General features: G+C 42.4%; 1 protein-coding gene across 1 annotated transcript in view; it reads right to left on the reverse strand.

The window, feature by feature from the left end:
* Window positions 1–4,250: 4,250 nt before the first annotated feature.
* The window catches only part of LOC139461212 (centrosomal protein of 152 kDa-like), a 50,062-nt gene continuing 31,789 nt past the window's right edge, over window positions 4,251–22,523 (reverse strand). The window contains exons 18-27 of the mRNA XM_071242813.1: window positions 21,925–22,109; window positions 20,829–21,278; window positions 18,060–18,224; window positions 16,603–16,719; window positions 14,972–15,217; window positions 13,642–13,749; window positions 10,993–11,835; window positions 10,378–10,447; window positions 8,915–9,065; window positions 4,251–6,658 (exon numbers count right to left, since the gene is read on the reverse strand). Of these exons, the coding sequence (XP_071098914.1) occupies window positions 4,819–6,658; window positions 8,915–9,065; window positions 10,378–10,447; window positions 10,993–11,835; window positions 13,642–13,749; window positions 14,972–15,217; window positions 16,603–16,719; window positions 18,060–18,224; window positions 20,829–21,278; window positions 21,925–22,109 (4,175 nt within the window). The 3' untranslated portion in view covers window positions 4,251–4,818. The remainder of the gene's footprint in view (window positions 6,659–8,914; window positions 9,066–10,377; window positions 10,448–10,992; window positions 11,836–13,641; window positions 13,750–14,971; window positions 15,218–16,602; window positions 16,720–18,059; window positions 18,225–20,828; window positions 21,279–21,924; window positions 22,110–22,523) is intronic.

Here is a 22,523-nt window from a genome sequence, read left to right on the forward strand (position 1 = left end):
TCTCTGTCCAGTAAAGCTAAATGTGCCTCTGTTGAAGGACACACTTCTGTGTCAAACAGGTTATCTCGAGTTTCAAATCACATCTTCACGTGCTCACTATTAACAACACGATACCTTGTATAGTGAGGATAAAGGTAAAATATCCAGGTAAAGGTTAACGATATCTGCATGTACATTGTCTCCACCAGTCAACAAGTAGGAGGTAAACACGCGTTTAAAGTATCGTTTCCATTCAGTCTTCTGCCCGTACCGAACCACTTGTCACCTCTTGTTATTATCGAGTACATAGAACTAAATAAGTGAGTGAGTGAGTATGGTTTTACGCCGCTTTTAGCAATATTCCAGCAATATCACGGCGGGGGACACCAGAAATGGGCTTCACACATTGTACCCATGTCGGGAATCGAACCCGGGTCTTCGGCGTGACGAGCTAACGCTTTAACCACTAGGCTACCCGACCGCCCCTCATGCTTTATGAAGGATTTCTACCAAGAAACGATTTTCAACGTAATTTCTTGTCCGTTTTTTTTTCGGGTGAACGTTGACAATGGCGGCAAGGTAAGTCGGAAATGGGATTTAACATAACGCGTTCCAGATTAGTGCACTCATTGCGACGTGCATGCACGTGTGTGCGGAACTAGTCCAGAGTGTGAAAGCATTGTCATACCATGCTGCAGTGTACCATGGATACCTCACTCAGACACAGTATGCCCACCCCGAGCCGAAAAGTCCTTGTTTTATGCCCTTTAACACCGAGCAACTGGCAGGGTAAAAAAGGTAGTATCTTTTAACGTCTTTTGGACAGAACAACGAGGAGGGGATTGTCGTAGCATGGTATTATAAGATATATACAAAACTGTACGTGTGGAGGACATGGTTGATCCCCGTGAAGATCCGGGGTAGAATAGGTCTTCAGCAACCCATGCTTGATCCGGGGTAGAATATGTCATCAACAACTTATGCTTGACCTGTGAAGATCCGGGGTAGAATAGGTCTTCAGCAACCCATGTTTGACCCGTGAAGATCCGGGGTAGAATAGGTCTTCAGCAACCCATGCTTGTCGTAAAGGGCGACTAAGCTTGTCGTAAGAGGCGGCAAACGGGATCGGGTGGTCAGGCTCGCCGACATGGTTGATGCATGTCATCGATTTTGCAAAGCATTAATATACTTACATACTTTCAAAATATATCATCCCATTGTTTCAGCACAATATCGCTTTTGTTATTCGCCAAAACAAATGAGACTTGATCATGAAGAAACATTCAGTCACTTAAGTACTCTCTTGGTCGTATCACTGTCACATAACTTTCAAAAATACTTTCTAGAAAATAATTCCTGTCATATATTGTATGGAAATGTTCTCAATAGAAAAATACATTCAATATTTGGGAAATAACTTAATTCTTTACAGGTTTTTTGGCAATGTATTATATTTATCCTAATTGTCGTGCGTCAGTGACACCAGTCCAAACAAATTTGAAATTAGTCTGTAGTTTATGTATATTACGATAAAAAAAAATGAGACTTGTGTCAAATATCATCTATTCTACTGCAAAATTAAATTTCAAACTTTAAATCGCTTTGGGCAGTTTTCCACATCACGTCTCCATTTATTTTGATAGTCACAGTGAATTCGATTTCATGTAAAGGTACCCTTAACCATAGTAGGTCATTGACGACCAAGGTGCCTTGACATAGGTGTCACGCAACTGTCCGTGGTCACGTGGTCTCCATTCTGAGAAAGCCAATGGACGTTCCCTGTGGTCAGTAGATATAGGGGTGTATTTTGCTGGTCAGAATGTTCAGAGTAGCGGGGCAAGTAGAACCTTCCGCATTTATGGCGAAGGGTAAGAATGACTAATTATTTTCTTATCCTTTCGAGATCCCCTTTAGACAAATGCACTGATCACGACCGCCGCCTGGCAAAACCACACTTGTCAAATGTGGAATGACGTCACCAATTTTGCAGCTATGACGTCGTTGCAAGTGACGTCATTCCGACCTTATTCTGATCGTCCTTGTGTGGAAAAGCCACAATAAATCTGTGAAACATAAAATGAAAATCGTGTGGCCCTAATGACTTTAGCCTTCAACAGAGATTATTCACAAATTGATGCAGTCGAGACCCAACCAAGATGTCATGAATACAGACCTTTCAATGTCATGTGATCATATCTTACAAATATCCCCAGTGGTATACGTAGGTGTTATATCCCGTTTAAAGTCTTTAACATCTGTCTGTAGTTGACAAAGGAAATTATGGCATCAGGGAGCTCAAACATGAGCAAGCACTTTAAGCAGCAACCCTCCAAGAGTCTGTTTAGTTATGAGTATAATCCTGAATTAATATTGTCTTGGAATTATGAACCAAAGTCTGTTGTCATATGAATCATTTTATTTATGGTGTTACAGGACATGTAGAAAAATACAAAGAGATTCACAGCACATATGTGGGTGAGTGAGTGTGGTTTTACACCGCTTTTAGCAATATTCCAGCAATATCACAGTGGGGGACACCATTGTACCCATGTCGGGAATCAAACCCGGTCTTCGGCGTGATGAGCGAATGCTTTAACCACTGGGCTACCCGACCACCTCTCACATATGTGAACAAAACAGAGAAATAAATAATCCGTTATCATGTAAAAGTATTACTGAAAGCTTCAAGTTAACTTCACAAATGACCAATGCCTACAGAACCAATGATGTACCTGTCCTGTAATCCTTGGGTTTGACAATATTAAAGCATTTGTCATTCAGGTACAACACAATTTTTTAAACATCAGATCTTTAAAGCCAATCTTAGAATAATCAGATCTTTTACTCCGATAATTACATCTCTGTGTGAAGATTTTCGATTTAGAACTGACCATTTAAATTCAATTTCAAGATACAGTAATCAGATATCCTGTTCTGAATTAATGATTATGTGATGACATCATTTGTCAGTACTGACATAGATGTATTGTTTTGGAGTAACATATATGATGATAATCAAGATCGTTATTTGGACGGAATCTGCTAATCTATAAATTCATAATTTATGACTAACAGGCTGAATACCAGGCTGAATACAATTTATTCAATATGAAATATAGGTAATACTAGGTAACACTTTCTGATCATAACATGAAACTCGAACAGAATATTTGTTTCTGGTAATAAAAATTTGAACTACCATATTCAACATAATCCACTTACTGAATATCAACTTTGTAAAAGTTCACTGAGAATCAATTGTTTTTAGTTTTTATCCTCCTCAAACAGGAATCATTAAATGCGTATGAATATCACATACAGCTATATAAACAGTATATACATTATAGTACAAAATATACAAACAGCATTAGGGCTGGGACAAGTCTAAATTTATTACCCGACACCCTATTACCCGGCCCTACCCGGATACCCGCTATAGGTCTCAAGAGTTGGATACAAAATGTCTGAATGGGAATTGTTTTACCGCAGCCCTGGCAAAAACTATTTAGATACACGACCCACCCGACTGGAGTACCCGAGTTACCGATCCAAGCCCTAAACACCATACTCGGCCTTAACTTGCCAGTACCCTGAACTATACTTCTTGTAAAAAATTCAACAGCTTTCCTCACAAATGATGAGGCTCTTAAGTTCCGCAAGTCAAGTGAGTGAGTATGGTTTTACGCCGCTTTTAGCAATATTCCAGCAATATCACGGTGGGGGACACCAGAAATGGGCTTCACACATTGTACCCATGTCGGGAATTGAACCCGGGTCTTCGGCGTGACAAGCGAACGCTTTAACCACTGGGCTACCCGACCGCCCCTCAACGAGTCAAGACATAACACTGGGCTTCACTCACTGTACAATTGTTGTGAGGGGCAAATGCTGACTGAGGCTGACTAACCACATGATAGAGAGTAAGGGGTCGATAATAAATGCCAAAATAAATTCACATCTTTCTGTACCCATTCTCACATATATTAGGGATAGAGACAGACACAAGTATGTTAGTCCAATACTAGTAACAATCTAACCACACTAGTTGTTTCATAATTTTTTTTAGCAATTTTACTAAACCACTATGGAATGAGAAGAGGACTAATAGCGTATCTCACCCGAGTGTCTTTTGGTATCAAATATATCAACACGAGTTGATAAAAGTGGAAGAAATCCGAGGCTTGCCGAGGATTTTTGCCACTTTTATCAATGAGTGTTGATATATTTGATATCAAAAGACACCAGGGTGAGATTTTATTTATCATCCAACATCATTCTTTCAACTTTTTCAATTTGTAGACAGTATTTAGCAGTCACTTCAGTGTAAAAAGTACTGCAAACAGCTTCAGTAGCAGAGCCATTAGTGATGTCATTTGATTTTGACGTCATGGTAACCAGTGACGTCACAATGGTCTGCAAAGCATTATAATGGTGGACAGATGTTCTTACTTACATGTATCTTTGGTAGGTTAAAATATGATTTCTTTTTACAAACATGAATATTTTCCCATTATTTTGAATAGCACTGAGAGAGTCGATCAGTCTACCCAAAGAAACATAAACACTAATTCCTGCTCTCAGGTGGTGTGACTATCACCTTACTATCCACAACACTCCGCAAGTGTATTGAAGACCATTCTATCTATCTGATGCTGGCCCTACCTTGTTTGGGACAATCAAGTCTGAAAATTGTTCAGAATTTAAGATATCAAAAGAAAGTATAAGTGGAGTAACAATAGTTAAAATTGACATGTTGTTTTTAAAAACATCAACATGCAGATTTCTTAAACCATAGCACTGGCCAATATATGAAAATCAAGAGAAAAAAATATTTTTCAATCAGCGCTTTGAAACTCGGACTGAAACATTTACTGGTGGAGTCTGAAAACTCTCTCTGCCAGAATCATCTCTGGACATTTGGAGTTGCCTCTCCTTGTGGAAATCTCTATAACTGTGAGCCCCATTTGTTCGAGATGTAATTCTTGATGCTGATTGGTTACTGGTCACTTGAGGATCTCCACCATGAGTCATGCCCTTAGTTTGGTAGGACTGTGTCTCCCTCACTTGTCTCCCTTTGTCCGACTGTCCATCCCTCAGTTGTCTCCCCTTGTCTAATTGAGCGGGAAACTCTCCCACACGCTCGAATGCACGGAAGCTGCTCGAGTCATTGTCCGATTTCAGTGAGGCCAAAGGAGTAAATTCCTCTTCAAGTGTCTGCTCTTCGAGAGTCAACCCCAACACTGACAAATTCTCAAGAGAGCGAGCCATTTTATTCCCGAACAAGTTTTTGGGTGACTTTTTCGGAGTGTGATATCCACTTTCACTCTCTAATCTTTCAGGCACAGGGTTGAATTTACGTGGAGAAGGCTTTCCTAATCCCATGGACTGAAAATTAAGCACTGGTTCATCTGCTTCCGCTATTCTCAAATCTCCTTCAGATAAACTGTGGTTGGAGATTAAACTTGTGGACGGCGATCCTACTTTCAGACTTTGTCGAAGAGGGGTATATTTATACTGGATCCGAACACTTCCTGGAGATCTTCCTGCATCTTCCATCACCTGCCGTCTCCCCTCCTGGTTGTTCTCAAAGTCAGCTAACACGTTCAAGGCCATCTCAGACTGAGCTTTGCTCATGCCTTTGTATGAAAAGGGTTCTAAGGGTTTGGGGGTTGAAAATTCGTCCTCCATGCTTCGTCGTAGCAGGGACAGTTGTGGACGTCTCTTGGACACTGCTGGAGGCAGTGAGGAGTCTCTCACCTGCTGAGGTTCTTGATGAGAACCAAAATCTGTGCTGTGGCCTCGATGAGAACCAACATCAATGCTGTGGGCTCGATGAGGACCAACATCTGTGCTGTGGGCTCGATGAGAACCAATGTCTGAGCTGTGGGCTCGATGAGAACCAACATCAATGCTGTGGGCTCGATGAGGACCAACATCTGTGCTGTGGGCTCGATGAGAACCAATGTCTGTGCTGTGGGCACGATGAGGACCAACACCCGTGCTTTGACCCCGATGAGCCCGATGCTCATCTGTGCTGTTTCTCTTTTGGGCGGGTTCTCTAGGTCTCCGAAATCCATCATTGTCGTACATTTGTCCATAACTATTCAGCTCTCTGGGTTTAGCTTCCGATCTTTTCCCAGGATGAAGTGAACCGTGCCCCGACTTGGACCTTGACGAGGTGCGTCTCTCAGGGGGATCAACTGGTCTGAACGACCTTGCATCATCTTTTCTGAATGAAACCGAAAGAGACTCTCTTGTTTCAGGTTCCGACTCTACTGGTGATGGCGTCTGCAGAATACGCGATCCATTACGATCAAAGAGGGACAGATTTTGAGATGGACGAGGAAACACATCCTTCCCATTCTTGGGCACCATTCGGGAATTTTGTTTTGCATCACTTCCTGTCCCAGCATTCCCTGTTGAGTTTTCAGCGCGGGACAAGGTCACTTGGTAATTCTGACATGAAGACCCTGTGCTTGTGATACTACTTTCACTGCGAGGCGTCAGGTTGCTGGCACTGGACACATCAAGAGACACCGACGAAGTTGAACTCTTGGCCTGTGACAGGTCAGTGGCCTTGACCTCTTGGTCTGGAGTGTTTGACCTTGAACTGCTTAGACTGATGGACAGAGTCTCAAGGGCCTGATCAATGGAGGCGAGTTTCCCTTCCAGGTCGGCCCTGTTGAACACACAAAAATGTGATACAGTTTATTGCAATGCAAGACCAAATTACAAAATCGTATTACGAAAAAATATTTCATGATTATGGAAATTTCTTGTTTTATTATGTGTGAATTGTGTCTTATATTTATAACCATGCCTTTAGAATGATCAATGTAATCTTTCAATGCACATGGTTTTTGTTTCTCTATCTTATGGACTTAATCGTCATGGTCACCATTTTAAGGTAAAAAAGGCATACAAATTTAGTTTAAAAGAAGAAAAACCTCTTGAAAATAAAGCAACAGCTTACAAAAATTAAACCAATATAACTTTATATATTTCAGATTTTACATTTGCAAATTTTAGGACAAGCTCGTCTGTATTACAAGAAAACAAAACAGTCTGACCCAAAAACAAACTCCCAAATTTCAAGGTTTCACATTTCAAACACGTAGCAAACAAAAAGAATCACTGAAATTAAAAATTAATCTACACATGAAGAAACACAATATTAGATATAAAATTTTGAGGATATAGCTATAACCATGATAACAGAAACAGTGACAGTGAACCGCTAACATTTACAATCAGTCACAGACTGGGGACAGTTCTACACAGACTAAACCCAATACCAAAGCTACTTATATAAAAGAAACCTTTTTTGTCAAGTGTGTTTCTGTCAATCAGACCTGAAATTCAATTTGAATTAATCCATTATTCATTCTTGCAGAAATTCAGCTAAAGGAGAACAAGATTTTGTTTTGTTTTGTTGGTTTGTTGTTTAACGCTGCACTCAGCAATATTCCAGCGGTCTGTAAATAGTCGAGTCTGGACCGGACAATCCAGTGATTGACATCATGAGCATCAATCTATGCAATTGGGATACAGTGACATGCATCAACCAAGTCAGCGAGCCTGACCACCCGATCCCTTCAAGCATCATCGCCTTTAACAGCACCTATTCTACCCCTCATTGAGGGCATGAGGAATCTGGCTGAAAACATTACAGTCAACAATGGAAAAGTGAATATTGCAGTCAGCCAAAACATCCAGCTTTATTACAGACACCTGTAAGTCTGGGCCAGGCAAATCAGTGCTTCATGGCATTAGCAATGATCCACATTGTTCAGGACGTTTCCACTAGCCTATATCAATGTTTAGTTTTCACATTTCCCTTTCAAACTGACTTATCTTGGATTGATCGCAGCGCAACACTATATATAGTATGTATTGTGCCTCCAAAAAACGATATCCAATCAGATCACTGTCCTTATTTCAAATGGCTTCACAAAGATGGTGACAACCTGGTCAATCAGATACGACAAGATTCGCAATTTCCTCCCTGACAAACAAACTGACAGTACTTATTCCTGCCACATTTCGCTGGTAACATAATTGAGGCCCAAGGATGACACAGTATCAAGTAACACTGTGCACTTCGCGGTAATATGAAACGCTCAACATGGGTCATCTAAAAATAGAACCCCATCTCAGTCACTGCAATAAGCGTTCAGTAGTTAAAGTTAAAATACAATGAAGTCCACACTCCAAAATATTAAGGCACTATCTGACTATTGTAGTGAATGACAAAGCAGTGTGGAACCTGGATATTTATATGTAAAACGTTCTCTGATTGGACAATCGATATTCATGATAGTCCTCTCCCGATCGTGTCTGTTTTAGGAAAGAAAAGTCATCTTGAAAGAGCAAGGGTGAAACCTAGATTTTGATATGGGTTAGTAGACACTCTTGCCTCGGAAAGATGGACAACATGTTGAAAGCACCCAGTCCCAATCCTCATCAGTCTTAGACCACCTCCGTAGTCTAGTGGTAGAGACGTTAAGAGATGGTACTTGTTATTACCCTGACATGACATTATCAGTGGGTGAGGGAGTTGGATTTAACGCCGCTTTTAACAGTATTACAGTCATATCACGGCGTGTCAGCTTAATGTTGGAGGAAAGCCCCATGTGATGCAGGTCTCAGACGTTTACCAGTTCAGTGAAACCCACAAGCACGGGTATGGTGCTGACAAACCTAGAAACACGATTGGGGCGAACCGGGATTTGAACCCACATCATAGGTTTCTAGCATGCCCAAGGGATGCAACTCTGCACAGCGAATCGCGGCGCCTAAGACGACTGGGCCACCCGTGCCCCCTCTTATCAGTCTAAGACAAGCATGGGACTAATTACAACACGTTGGCAACAGAGTGGTTTGTAAAACAACTGCAATAAAACATTCAAATTATTTGAATGTGAAGTTGTCTCACCCTATGAGTTCGTTCTGTAGAATCTTACGGATGCTGACTCGGTAGAATCGCTTCAGCTGGGTCACCGTGACCTGCTTCTCGCGGGTGATGCCAGTGCGGACGGTATCAGCCGCTCGCAGGTTGGTCTGGGTAATATGCTGCATAACGTCCTCTGAAAACAGGATTATGAACAATTACAATAATTATAAGTCAGAAGGGATGTCTAAATCTATTAATAAGGGAGATTATCAAGGCCAGAGGGCAAGGTGTAATTCTGCTCTATATGTCCTTTAGAACTGCCAAATTTTAAATTGGAAGTAAAGTTGAAAACAGAATATATGAGTGATGGCTAGCAATTTACATTTTTACACTTCCAAGTTTTAGACATCAAATCCAGTGACAGAAGTGCTCAAAGTCAATTTTTCAGAAAATTCTAGTCCTGATATGTTCTGTGTCTATTCTTGGTTAGAATAGATCTTCAACAACCCATGCTTGCCTTAAAAGGTGACTATGCTTGTCGTAAGAGGCGACTAACGGGATCGGGTGGTTAGGCTCGCTGACTTGGCTGATGCATGTCATTGGTCCCAGTTGCATGGATCGATGTTCATGTCAATCACTGGATTGTCTGATCCAGACTCAATTAGACCGCCGTCATATAGCTGGAATATTGCTGAGTGCGGCTTTCAACAAGCAGCAAACAAAACTTATGATATATTTTTAACAATGAATGTCCAAACAGTGTTGCCATAAACAAAACAATTAATAAAAGTTTATCATTCAAAATAGCAAGTTTTCCCAAACTTGAAAATTTGTCAAACTAAGCGGGTCAGCAAAGGCCCTCACATCCCTTGTCCCTTTTTATCCGAAATCATAATAAAATTAAGAAACACAAACTCTGAACAATTTGATAAATTTCAGAGGATCCTGATTCTAGAGCAAGAAGAAACTCTTTTCCCAAGCGTCTCGTCACCCCTCCCTCTATTGAGAATTTTAGAAGACTTATTTCAGCTGAAAACAAACAAATTATAAAAAGCTTAGGTAAATTTCTCTTCCAAGTCTTGAACATTCGAACGGAAACACAGTGTTGAACGGTAAATCATTATTAAATGTACTCAGCATGCAAATATATATATAGTATATTTCCATTGTATATGGGCCAGTGGCCTGAAGTACCGAATACATTTGTCTGTCTGTCTGATTTCAGAGGTCTTCAGGAAACATTTTGAAATATATTAACAAAAACGTAAAATTAACAAAATAATTTTCCCATTTCTTAAAGTAGGCATGTGCAGATCTTTTGGAACAAAACGGACCTTATCACGGCTTGTCCTTCCTGGTATCAAATACCCACAAACACGAATTCATTCATGCTAATTGATGGTGTGACCAGTTGGAACAGCCCTGAAGTTGGTAACTACAATATTGTATTTCTATTAGTCAGGTCCAATGTAAATACACCAGGCATTCAAATTGTGGTAACTCACCTCTGATCTTGTCAACTGTGTCCAAGTATTGAGATCTCAGGTCCAACATCATATCTCCAGATTCTTCTGTCTGTAAAAAAAGAACATTGTCAAATATTACCCAAATTATTTGCCTCGCGTTTGCTATGATTTATAGGGCTGTGACAACTGTGAGATACGTATCATGATACCTTGCTCACAATCCGATACGTATCACGATAGTTGCATGTGCTCTTATTGGTGGTGCGTAAGCCATCTTTTCATAGACAGGATGTCAAAATACCTAGCACACTAACGATTTACAGTTGACAGTGTTATAAAGCCTTAAAGTTGGTTCACTCAGGGGTAGAAACTAACAGTTTTTGTCCACTAGTCCTCATAATGATAACATACAGCAAAACCCTTAAAATTGGCCAATTTCTACTAGTCCTTAGGATACCTTTACCATTGGGCAGTTTGGTAAGGACTACAGGACTGGTGCCAATTTCTAACGCTGTTCACTACTATCGTAATACTATTGCAATAGTGGACGACTATCACAATATAATTGCAATAGTGTGGGGTACTGTTGTAATACAAAAAAGCCTCAATAGTCACCATTAAATTTTACGCTAAATTTTGAACTCTAAAACTGACCTGGACAGGCGTGCTGGTCATCGTGCGGTCACTTCGTTTCTTCAACTGCTTCAACAACTCCTTCTTCTCCAGCTTGTGTTGTTTTTTCATTGCTTCTACTGCCATCGTGTTCGTCTTCTGACGTTCCATCATTTTCTGCGTTAAATTCCCCATGGCTGCTTCGCTTTCACTCAGAGCGTTTTTTAACTCCTCTTTTTCCAGAGAATTTTTTTTTCTCACTTCCTGTAACGACTTCTCAGATTTTTGCAGACGATTATTAATGTCTTCAAACTTCTCTTTCTGGGATTTCATGTCATTTTTATAAGCTGATTCCATATTTTTCACAGAGGCATGTAATTTATCATTTTCTTTCACTCGTTCATCCAATTCTGACTGTTTTAATGCAATCTTTTCTATCAAACTATGTTTTTCTTGCAGCAGACGGTCAAGTTCTTTCTGATATTCATCTTTCATCTCTTGTTCCTGTTCTTGCTCCAAGTCAATAAGCTGCTGAGATTTCTCCGCCAGTTGATCTTCCAAATGTTCGATCTTACGAATATATGAAGCTCTTTCTTTCTCAAAATTTTCAGCCATTTTCTGGATCTGAACTTGAATCTTTCCCATCTCGTGTTCGCTCGTTGGTAGAGAATCATTAAATTCGGACTGGTAACGCTCCTGTAGTTTGTGTACCTCCATCTCCAGCTGTTGTTGGTACGCAGCTTCTAGCTCCCCATGCATCCGCTGAACTTCCTGCGACATATGTGCGTCTGCTTGCTTCAGAAGTGAGTCTCGACTCTGAATGGACTTTTTTAATTTGTCCGTCTGCTTCTGCCACACTTCTCTTTCTTGTTCCAAAATGGAGGTCTGTAAAAGTTCAGGTTATTAATTTATTAAATAATTTGGTATCTTATTCTTCGTCATCCCAACATTCCACAACGTGGATAAAGAAACTTGTTTCTCCATGATTGTAAGTCTAATATCATTTGTTTCATGACACAAATTTTGACTATAGTTTCTCATAAAAATACATACATACATCTGAAGTTATCGGGAAACATTAGTCATAATCATATTTGCATTCGCTAAATATATTCTTTAATTTAAAGAGTTTTTATTCAAAGTTTAATTGCCATAATGGACTATTCTGAAACCAAATTTGGTCAAATCCATCATTATGTTCAACTTATCACCCATAAAACTAATAGGCTAGCAATACTGAAGCTGTATTTCAGCAGAGACAATGGATGGACAAGCTTGCTGTGCAGAGCTTTGCCTTTTGGAGTTCCAGAAAATATTAAACGTGGGTTCGAATCCCGATTTGCCTTGATTTTGTTTCTTGGTTTGTCAGCACCATACCAGTGCTCGCGGGTTTCACCGAAGTGGTTAAAGTCTGACTCTGAGGCAGGGATAGGGAAACCAGTGACATCAAGATCATCTACATCTACAGTGACACCGGTCATCACCCTGACTGACCTCCAGGTCTGCATCTACCGTGACACTGGTCATCCCACTGACTCACCTCCAGGTCTGCATCTACAGTGACACTGGTCATCCCACTGACTCACCTCCAGGTCTGCATCTACAGTGACACTGGTCATCACCCTGACTGACCTCCAGGTCTGCATCTACAGTGACACTGGTCATCCCACTGACTCACCTCCAGGTCTGCATCTACAGTGACACTGGTCATCACCCTGACTGACCTCCAGGTCTGCATCTACAGTGACACTGGTCATCCCACTGACTCACCTCCAGGTCTGCATCTACTGTGACACTGGTCATCACCCTGACTGACCTCCAGGTCTGCATCTACAGTGACACTGGTCATCCCACTGACTCACCTCCAGGTCTGCATCTACAGTGACACTGGTCATCACCCTGACTCACCTCCAGGTCTGAATCTACAGTGACACTGGTCATCACCCTGACTCACCTCCAGGTCTGCATCTACTGTGACACTGGTCATCACCCTGACTCACCTCCAGGTCTGCATCTACAGTGACACTGGTAATCACCCTGACTCACCTCCAGGTCCGCATCTACAGTGACACTGGTCATCACCCTGACTCACCTCCAGGTCTGCATCTACAGTGACACTGGTCATCACCCTGACTCACCTCCAGGTCTGCATCTACAGTGACACTGGTCATCATCCTGACTCACCTCCAGGTCTGCATCTACAGTGACACTGGTCATCACCTAGACTGACCTCCAGGTCTGCATCTACAGTCACACTGGTCATCGCCCTGACTGACCTCCAGGTCTGCATCTACAGTGACACTGGTCATCACCTGACTGACCTCCAGGTTCCCATCTACAGTGATACTGGTCATCATCCTGACTCACCTCCAGGTCTGCATCTACAGTGACACTGGTCATCACCTGACTGACCTCCAGGTTCTCATCTACAGTGACACTGGTCATCGCCCTGACTGACCTCCAGGTCTGCATCTACTGTGACACTGGTCATCACCTGACTCACCTCCAGGTTCCCATCTACAGTGATACTGGTCATCATCCTGACTCACCTCCAGGTCTGCATCTACTGTGACACTGGTCATCACCTGACTCACCTCCAGGTTCTCATCTACTGAGACACTGGTCATCACCTGACTGACCTCCAGGTCTGCATCTACAGTGACACAGGCCATCACCCTGACTCTGACTCACCTCCAGGTCTCCATCTACAGTGATGCTGGTGGACAGGTCACTCTGACCCGTCTGCAGCTCCCGAGACTTCAGGTCTGTCAGCTCTTCATAACGCTGCTGCAGCTCCCTCTGGGTGCAGAAACAGTCAAAATTTTGACAAATAGTTCACCTCAATCATCAATCTCTATAATTACATCTATAATGAGAACCTGGAAACAATCAGGATAAATCTGGGATTTAAACCCACTATCACAGGTTTCTGGCACCCCTAAGGGACACAACTCTGCAAAGTAAGTTGCTTGGCCACCCTCCTTGCCCCCATTTATAATCAGTTCTCTCTCATCAATTATCAACCCTTATTTATGTTTCGGTGTATTTCTACTCATCGTTCACATCAGTAGTGGGACGATACATCGATGCATCGGTGGATCTCAATTTTTTATTTCTCGATGAAAGTATCAGTCACATTCGCACACAAAGTAAAAAGTATCGATTCTTACCTCAAATATATTTCTTGATTTAATGTTACACCATACACTAATTACTAGTGAAATTGAGTAGTGAAAACGTAAATATTTTTATCCATTGCGCCATACTTGACACTGCAAATCGATAGTGTGCCAGGTATTTGGCCATCATGTCTATGAAAAACATGGCTTACGCACCACAGAAAAGAGCACATGCAAGTACAGTCATTGTGATACCTATCAGATTGTCAGCAAGGTACCTTGATATGGATCAGATCGCATAGTTGGTGTTGCGTCCCAGCCCTAGTTCACATGGTTGCCGCCTAACAGGATGGACATAAAGACTGCGTTCTTTCCCATAGCTACTTGTGACTCCTTTATTTATTGCAGTGAAATTTAGGCTTCAAAAAATAAAAGAATCGGTTCTCAGGCAATGGCTTTTGGAAATATAGTGCCGGGGGTCAGGTGGGTGTGGTTTTTTTTGTTTTGAATATTTAAAAATTTGGGGGGTGTGTGTGTGTGTGTGTGTGTGTGTGTGTGTGTGTGTGTGTGTGTGTGTGTGTGTGTGTGTGTGTGTGTGTGTGTGTGTGTGTGTGTGTGTGTTGTTCAAGCTAGTATGTAACCAAATAAACAGTTGTGTAAAATCAACCTGGGAAAGGGCCTCCCTACAAAATGTATTCCTTGATGAGTAAAATCCTGGAATACAGTATTTGACTACCGTTGGACTTGGAATATTTAAGGATTTATGAAATAAAAAAAATGGAAATAAAAACAAAACGTGCAGCGAACTTTATAATGATGATGATGTGGGTGGTGCCTGAGAAACAAGTCTATTATTTTTTATAGCCTTAGCATTTGACTGTGACCTTCTCCTCGGTCCCTACCTTCTCCTGTTCCATGAGGTCCTGCTGCTGCCGGCTGTTCCGCAGGGCCTCAGTGAGGGTGTTTTGGTGTTCCTCCATGAATGCCTTGTAGTCTCTCTCACACTGGTCCGCCACCTCCTTCATGGCCTGGCGTCGCTCCGCATCCTTCTGGCTGTTGAGCGTCTGTCTCTCCTGAAACCATGCAGACTCCTTCTCCTTCAGCTCAGTGACCAGGCGTGTCTTCTCCAGCTTCAGCGTCTCCACCTCCTGGTCAGAGGCAGATACATATTAGGAAGATCCGGGGTAGAATAGGTCTTCAGCAAGCCATGCTTGCCGTCAAAGGTGACTATGCTTGTTGTAAGAGGTGACTAACGGGATCAGGTGGTCAGGCTCGCTCACTTTGTCGATGCATGTCATCATATCCCAGTTGTGTGGATCGATGCTCATGATGTCAATCACTGGTTGTCTGGGCCAGACTCGATTATTTATAGACCGCCATCATATAGCTTGAATATTGCTGAGTGCGGCGTTTAAAAACAAACAAACAAATCTTTTCCGAGACGTATGCAATATTTGTATTGTGTCCTGGTATATTGAGTAAAAACATTATACAATCTTTGTAATTATTGGTATTGTTTAATGGAAACATGGAAGTTATTTTTCTCTGGGCAGACGCTCTATTCACTACCCCACGGAGGTGGTCTCCGGACAGACGCACTATCCACTACACCAAGGAGGCGGTCTCTGGACAGACGCACTATCCACTACACCACGGAGGTGGTCTGTTGACAGACACACTATCCACTTCATCAAGGAGGTGGTCTCTGGACAGACACACTATCCACTTCACCTAGGAGGTGGTCTCTGGACAGACGCTCTATCCACTACACCACGGAGGTGGTCTCTGGACAGACGCACTATCCACTACACCATGAAGGCTTTCTCTGGACAGACGCTCTATCCACTACACAACGGAGGCGGTCTCTGGACAGACGCACTATCCACTACACCATGAAGGCTTTCTCTGGACAGACGCTCTATCCACTACACCACAGAGGCGGTCTCCAAACAGACGCTCTATCCACTACACCACGGAGGTGGTCTCTGAACAGACGCTCTATCCACTACACCATGAAGGCGGTCTCTGGACAGACGCACTATCCACTACACCATGAAGGCGGTCTCCGAACAGACGCTCTATCCACTACACCACGGAGGCGGTCTCCGAACAGACGCTCTATCCACTACACAACAGAGGCGGTCTCCGAACAGACGCACTATCCACTACACCACGGAGGTGGTCTCTGGACAGACGCTCTATCCACTACACAACGGAGGCGGTCTCCGAACAGACGCACTATCCACTACACCACGGAGGTGGTCTCTGGACAGACGCTCTGTCCACTACTCCACGGAGGCGGTCTCCGAACAGACGCTCTATCCACTACACCACGGAGGCGGTCTCGGAACAGACGCTCTATCCACTACACCACGGAGGCGGTCTCCGAACAGACGCTCTATCCACTACACCACGGAGGCGGTCTCGGAACAGATGCTCTATCCACTACACCACGGAAGCGGTCTCCGAACAGACGCACTATCCACTACACCACGGAGGTGGTCTCCAGGTACCAGATAAAATTTGTACATACCTGCTCCAAGATTGACCTGGTGACCTCAGCTGCTGATTGGCCGGCTGCAAGTGTTGCATGCTGGGACAGGTGTTTCTTCTCCCATTCCTGTCTGGCATCCTCGACAGCCCGGTTCATCTGCAAACAATACTTTTCTAAATCAAACCAATCTTTAGATTGACGCTTCGAAGGTTCCACTTTGTAACACCCAGCCAGCTCATAAGACGTGCACCTGCTAGCAACATATTCTGCCTTAAAACCCCAGCATGGGATGGGGTTGGGGAATGTTCCTGGGAAATGTTCTTGACATTCTTGGGGAATGTTTGATGCCGCTTTGAACTGTTTGTTTTCAACAGTACGTTAGTTTCCGTGTGGGAAGGAAATTAACTAAAAAACCAAACAAGCCCACAGGCTGAGAGGACTTGTTTCTGCTAGACTGGCAAAAGGCTACTACCCTATTCGACGTAATAAGCGCCCAGGGCACTCTCAAAATTAGAAATAGTGGGCTCTTATTAGAATATTATTTTGGTGGAAAAAAAAATCAGTTGAAAGATATATTTCGTGGTTTATGCTGACAGCCTGAAATGTTTATATACGAGAGATATATTTTTCCAGAATTTAATTGCCCATAATTAAGGGTGCATATAACACACGAGTGCGTATTATACGCAAATAAATAAGTCTTGTGTACATTGATCAATCGGGATTGTTCACTAGCCAAAATATAAGAAAATATGGCCGTTGGCGCTTATTACGTCGAATACGGTAGTCCTTATAAGTTAGGACTTTCATTTTTCTAGCTTTAAAGACTGGTAAAGTTGTGCCAAAGATCCAGCATGGTAGTTGGACACGGGACAATTTACAATAATTGTCAAAAAACCTACAGGCCCAACAGGCTAGCAGAATTACTATTTTATTAGCCCAAGGTAATTTTAATTAGCCTCGGGCCTTCGGGTGAGCGTTAATAATTTCTATCCCTGCCCTGGCATGTTAGCATAATGTGGGGGGAAAGCCTGCAGGTCTTACTTGTTTGAAACTTTGGCGAAACCAAATACCATAGGTTTGGCGCTGACAAATCTACAATCAAGAGGAACCGGGATTCGAATTTATGTTCTGGTAGTCTAAGGGATGCAACTCTGCCCCAACCAAGTCCAACTATCAGTGAGTGAGTGAGTGAGTTTGGTTTAATGCTGCTTTTAACAGTATTCCAGTTATATGTGTGTGTCAGCTTAATGTGGGAGGAAAGTCCAAAGTGATGCAGGTCTCAGATGTTTACCACTTCAGTGAAACTCACAAGCACGGGTATGGTGCTGACAAACTAGAAACATAATCAGGGCGAACGGGGATTCGAACCCACAATCACAGGTTTCACAAGGGAACCAACTCTGCACAGCGACTGGGACTTCCATGCACCCCACCTAATCATCAGGATTAAAGATTATCCTGAGGATGATTCTAGAGCACCTGCTGCCACCCACCTCCTGACGAAGTCGTCCTCCGATCTCATCCTCCAATACTTCCTTCATCTTCTTCTTCTCCTCTTCCTCCTGAAGGCGCCACTCTGTCTCCGTCGCCTTCACGGTCGTCTCCACCTCTGCCAACACCCGTGCCTCCATCTCTTTCCTCCACCGCTCTCTCTCCACCTAGAAACAGCAAGTTAGTGAGTATTGCAGTTGATCTCGCTCCACCCACAAACATTCAGTGAGTATTGCAGTTTGTCACACTCCATCTACAAACATTCAGTGTATATTGCTGTTTAGCTCCCTTCACCTACAAACATTGAGTGGGTGTTGCAGTTTATCTCGCTCCATATACAAACATTCAGTGAATATTGCAGTTATCTCACTCCATCTACAAACATTCAGTGAGTATTGCAGTTTATCTCGCTCAATCTACAAACATTCAGTGAATATTGCAGTTATCTCACTCCATCTACAAACATTCAGTGAGTTTTGCAGTTTATATCGCTCCGTCTACAAACATTCAGTGAGTTTTGCAGTTATCTCACTCCACCTAAAAACATTCAGTGAATATTGCAGTATATCTCGCTCCATCTACAAACATTCAGTGAATATTGCAGTATATCTCGCTCCACCTACAAACATTCAGTGAATATTGCAGTATATCACATTCCACCTACAAACATTCAGTGAGTAGTGCAGTATATCACAATCCACCTACAAATATTCAGTGAAAATTGCAGTTTATCTCCCTTCACCTACATACATTCAGTGAGTATTGCAGTATATCTCGCGCCACCTACAACAATGTACAAACATTGAGTGAATATTGCAGTATATCTCGCTCCATCTACAAACATTGAGTGAATATTGCAGTATATCTCGCTCCATCTACAAACATTGAGTGAATATTGCAGTATATCTCGCTCCATCTACAAACATTGAGTGAATATTGCAGTATATCTCGCTCCATCTACAAACATTCAGTGAATATTGCAGTATATCTCGCTCCATCTACAAACATTCAGTGAATATTGCAGTATATCTCGCTCCATCTACAAACATTCAGTGAATATTGCAGTATATCTCGCTCCATCTACAAACATTCAGTGAAAATTGCAGTTTAGCTCCCTTCACCTACAAACATTGAGTGAGTATTGCAGTATATCTCGCTCCATCTACAAACATTCAGTGAATATTGCAGTATATCTCGCTCCATCTACAAACATTCAGTGAATATTGCAGTATATCTCGCTCAACCTACAAACGTTCAGTGAGTAGTGCAGTTTATCTCGCTCCACCTACAAACATTCAGTGAATATTGCAGTATATCTCGCTCCACCTACAACCATTCAGTGAATATTGCAGTATATCACACTCCACCTACAAACATTCAGTGAGTAGTGCAGTATATCTCGCTCCATCTACAAACATTGAGTGAGTAGTGCAGTTTATCTCGCTCCTTCTACAAACATTCAGTGAATATTGCAGTTTAGCTCCCTTCACCTACAAACATTGAGTGAGTATTGCAGTATATCTCGCTCCATCTACAAACATTCAGTGAGTATTGCAGTATATCTCGTTCCATCTACAAACATTCAGTGAGTATTGCAGTTTATCTCCCTTCACCAACAAACATTCAGTGAGTATTGCAGTTTATCTCACTCCACCCACAAACATTCAGTGAGTATTGCAGTTTATCTAACTCCACCCACAAACACTACCTGAGTTGTGCAGTATTCCCATACTTTAAACATAGGCTTAAGATAGCCCTTGCGCTAAGATCAGTTTGTGCAAGTGGGCCCTGTACTGGAACAAAGCTCACATGATTTGATCTACTTTGTGAAGTAAGACCCAAAATATGACAATATATATCTTGATAATACTAGATAGATTCTGACAGAGCACCTCCATTTTGTTTGAAGCAATCAGACATCAGAGGTGGAATCTGATTGGTTATAGGAGAGACATAGCAGGGACATTACTGGTAACTTTTTACAGTCTGATAACACCCTTGCCTTGGGAAGATGAGAATAGAAGGCTTTGGGGAAGGCCACATGCCTGACAGACTGTTTTGTGTTCAGGTAAACAGAAGAGACATAATGTAATAGTGTGAGACAGGATAAGTACAAATGTTTGTAATTGACTGAAGGACACTCAGGAATTACTGATGAAAATCACACAGCGAGACATCAACTGAACCACAATAAGAAAGATCACACCACACCCAAGTTCACTTTCATACGAATATCCAAATACATTTTCAAACCACTTCATACCAATATATAGGTACATTTTCATTTCATACTCTCATCCACATACCAAGTACTCCCTAAACAGTTTCATAGCAACATCCAGATATATTTTCAAACCATTTCATAGCAACAGCCAGATACATTTTCAAACCATTTCATAGCAACAGCCAGATACTTTTTCAAACCATTTCATACCAACATCCAGATACATTTTCAAACCATTTCATACCAATATCAAAGTACATTTTCATTTCAATCATACCATCATCCAAATAACCAAGAACACCAAACAGTTTCATACCAACATCCAAACACATTTTCAAACCACTTTATACCAATATCACAGTACATTTTCATTTCATACCATCACCCACATACCAAGAACCGCCAATATTTTTATACCAACATCCAAACACATTTCCAAACCATTTCATACCAATATCAAAGTACATTTCCTTTCCATACCATCACCCACATACCAAGAACCCCAAATAGTTTCATACCAACATCCCGATACATTGTTACTTCTCACCTCCAGTCTCTTGGTCACCTCTTCCTCCACTAAATTCTTCTTCTCCACTTCAGACAAACCCTGCTTCTGAGCGCGCTCCATGACCCGATTGACCTCCAGCTGCAACTTCCTGTCCGCCTCCAGCTGCCATTTTTGTTTTTCAGCCTGAAGGCGGTTCTGAAAAGCTGGATCCATCGATTCTCTTCCAGATCGTTCAGTCATCCACTTCTGCTGAGCGCTTTCCACTGCATGTTTTATGTCCACCTCATGCAGTGCGTCTGCTTCCACCTGCCATATTGTTTTCTCTGTCGTAAGTCTTTCTTTCACTAGTATTTCAACCATATCCTTGTGCTGTTCAGCAGCCCTCTGCTCCCAGTCTTCCTTGGCCTTCTCCACCGCTGCTGTCACGGTTTCTTCAAGCTTCTGCTCTGATTCACTTTTCCATTTGGACTTGGCAGATTCTAGCAGATCCTACAATGATTAAAGTGAGTGTTTGCTTGTTTGTAATTTAATGCCATGTAATATTTCAGCGTTATGACAGCAGTCTGTAAATAACTGAGTCTGGACCAGGAAATCCAGTGATTGACATCATGAACAGTAATCTACGCAATTGGAATACGATGCTATGCATCAACAGAGTCATCAAGGTCTCACCACCTGATCCTGTTAGTCGCCTTTTATGGCAAGTAGGGATTGCTGAAGACCAATTCTAACCCGGATCTTCACAGGTAGGGACCGCCTCCGTGGTCTAGTGGAGAGTGGAAGGTCCGGGGTTCGATCCCCAACCGCGTCATACCAAAAGACGTTAAAAGATGGTACTTGTTGTTACCCTGTCTGGTGCTCGGCATTAAGGGGCTAAAACAAGGACTGGTCGGCTCGGAGTCAGTATACTGTGTCGTAGTGGGGTATTCATGTTAAACTGCGGCATGGTATCTCAGTGAGCTAGCACTATAAATCGGCATCAGTCCAGACTAGTACAAGCAGCCCCACAAACACACACACGTACATGCACATCGCTATATAAGTGCAATAATCTTGGAAGCGTCATTAAACCCCATTTCACCTCACCTCCCCTCACAGGGAGGTTGTTGGCTTCTGCTGCTGAGAAGGAACCCACCTCATATTGGGAACTGCCATCTTCTGTCTTCAGCCACTGAGCCTTGGCATGGTCGATGGCGGTGTTCACTGCCTCTTCTAGCCTCTCATTGGCTAACTGTTGCCATGTGACCTTTTCAGTCTGCATACGTTGTTGTATTTCCGACTCAAATAGAATCTTCCTTTCGGCCATCCAGGTAACTTTTGCTAAAAATATAAAATCTCATTTAGTGACACAGTGATTTTGGTTTGACACCACTTGTACAGTATTATAAGTATAAGCTTGAAGAGAGAGAAAAGCCCTAAGTGATGCAGGTTTCAGTCAATAACCACTTTGGTGAAATGGCGCTGACAAACCTAAAACCACATTCAGGGATTTGAACCAGTGTGCAGGGTAGAAACTTTAGATATGCAAGACTGGACAATCAGTGACAGTGTCCTGGTCATTTGGTTAGTGACCCATGAAGATCCGGGTTAGAATGGGTCTTCACAACCCATACTTGTTGTAATATGCGTATAACGGGATCGGGTGGTCAGGTGGTTGATGCATGTCATCATATCCCAATCGCGTAGATCGATGCTCATGATGTCAATCACTGGATTGTGCGGGCCAGACTCGAT

Source organism: Haliotis cracherodii, unplaced genomic scaffold, assembly GCF_022045235.1.
Source record: "Haliotis cracherodii isolate W230 unplaced genomic scaffold, xgHalCrac1.p SCAF_14, whole genome shotgun sequence".
Classification (NCBI taxonomy): Eukaryota; Metazoa; Mollusca; class Gastropoda; order Lepetellida; family Haliotidae; genus Haliotis; species Haliotis cracherodii.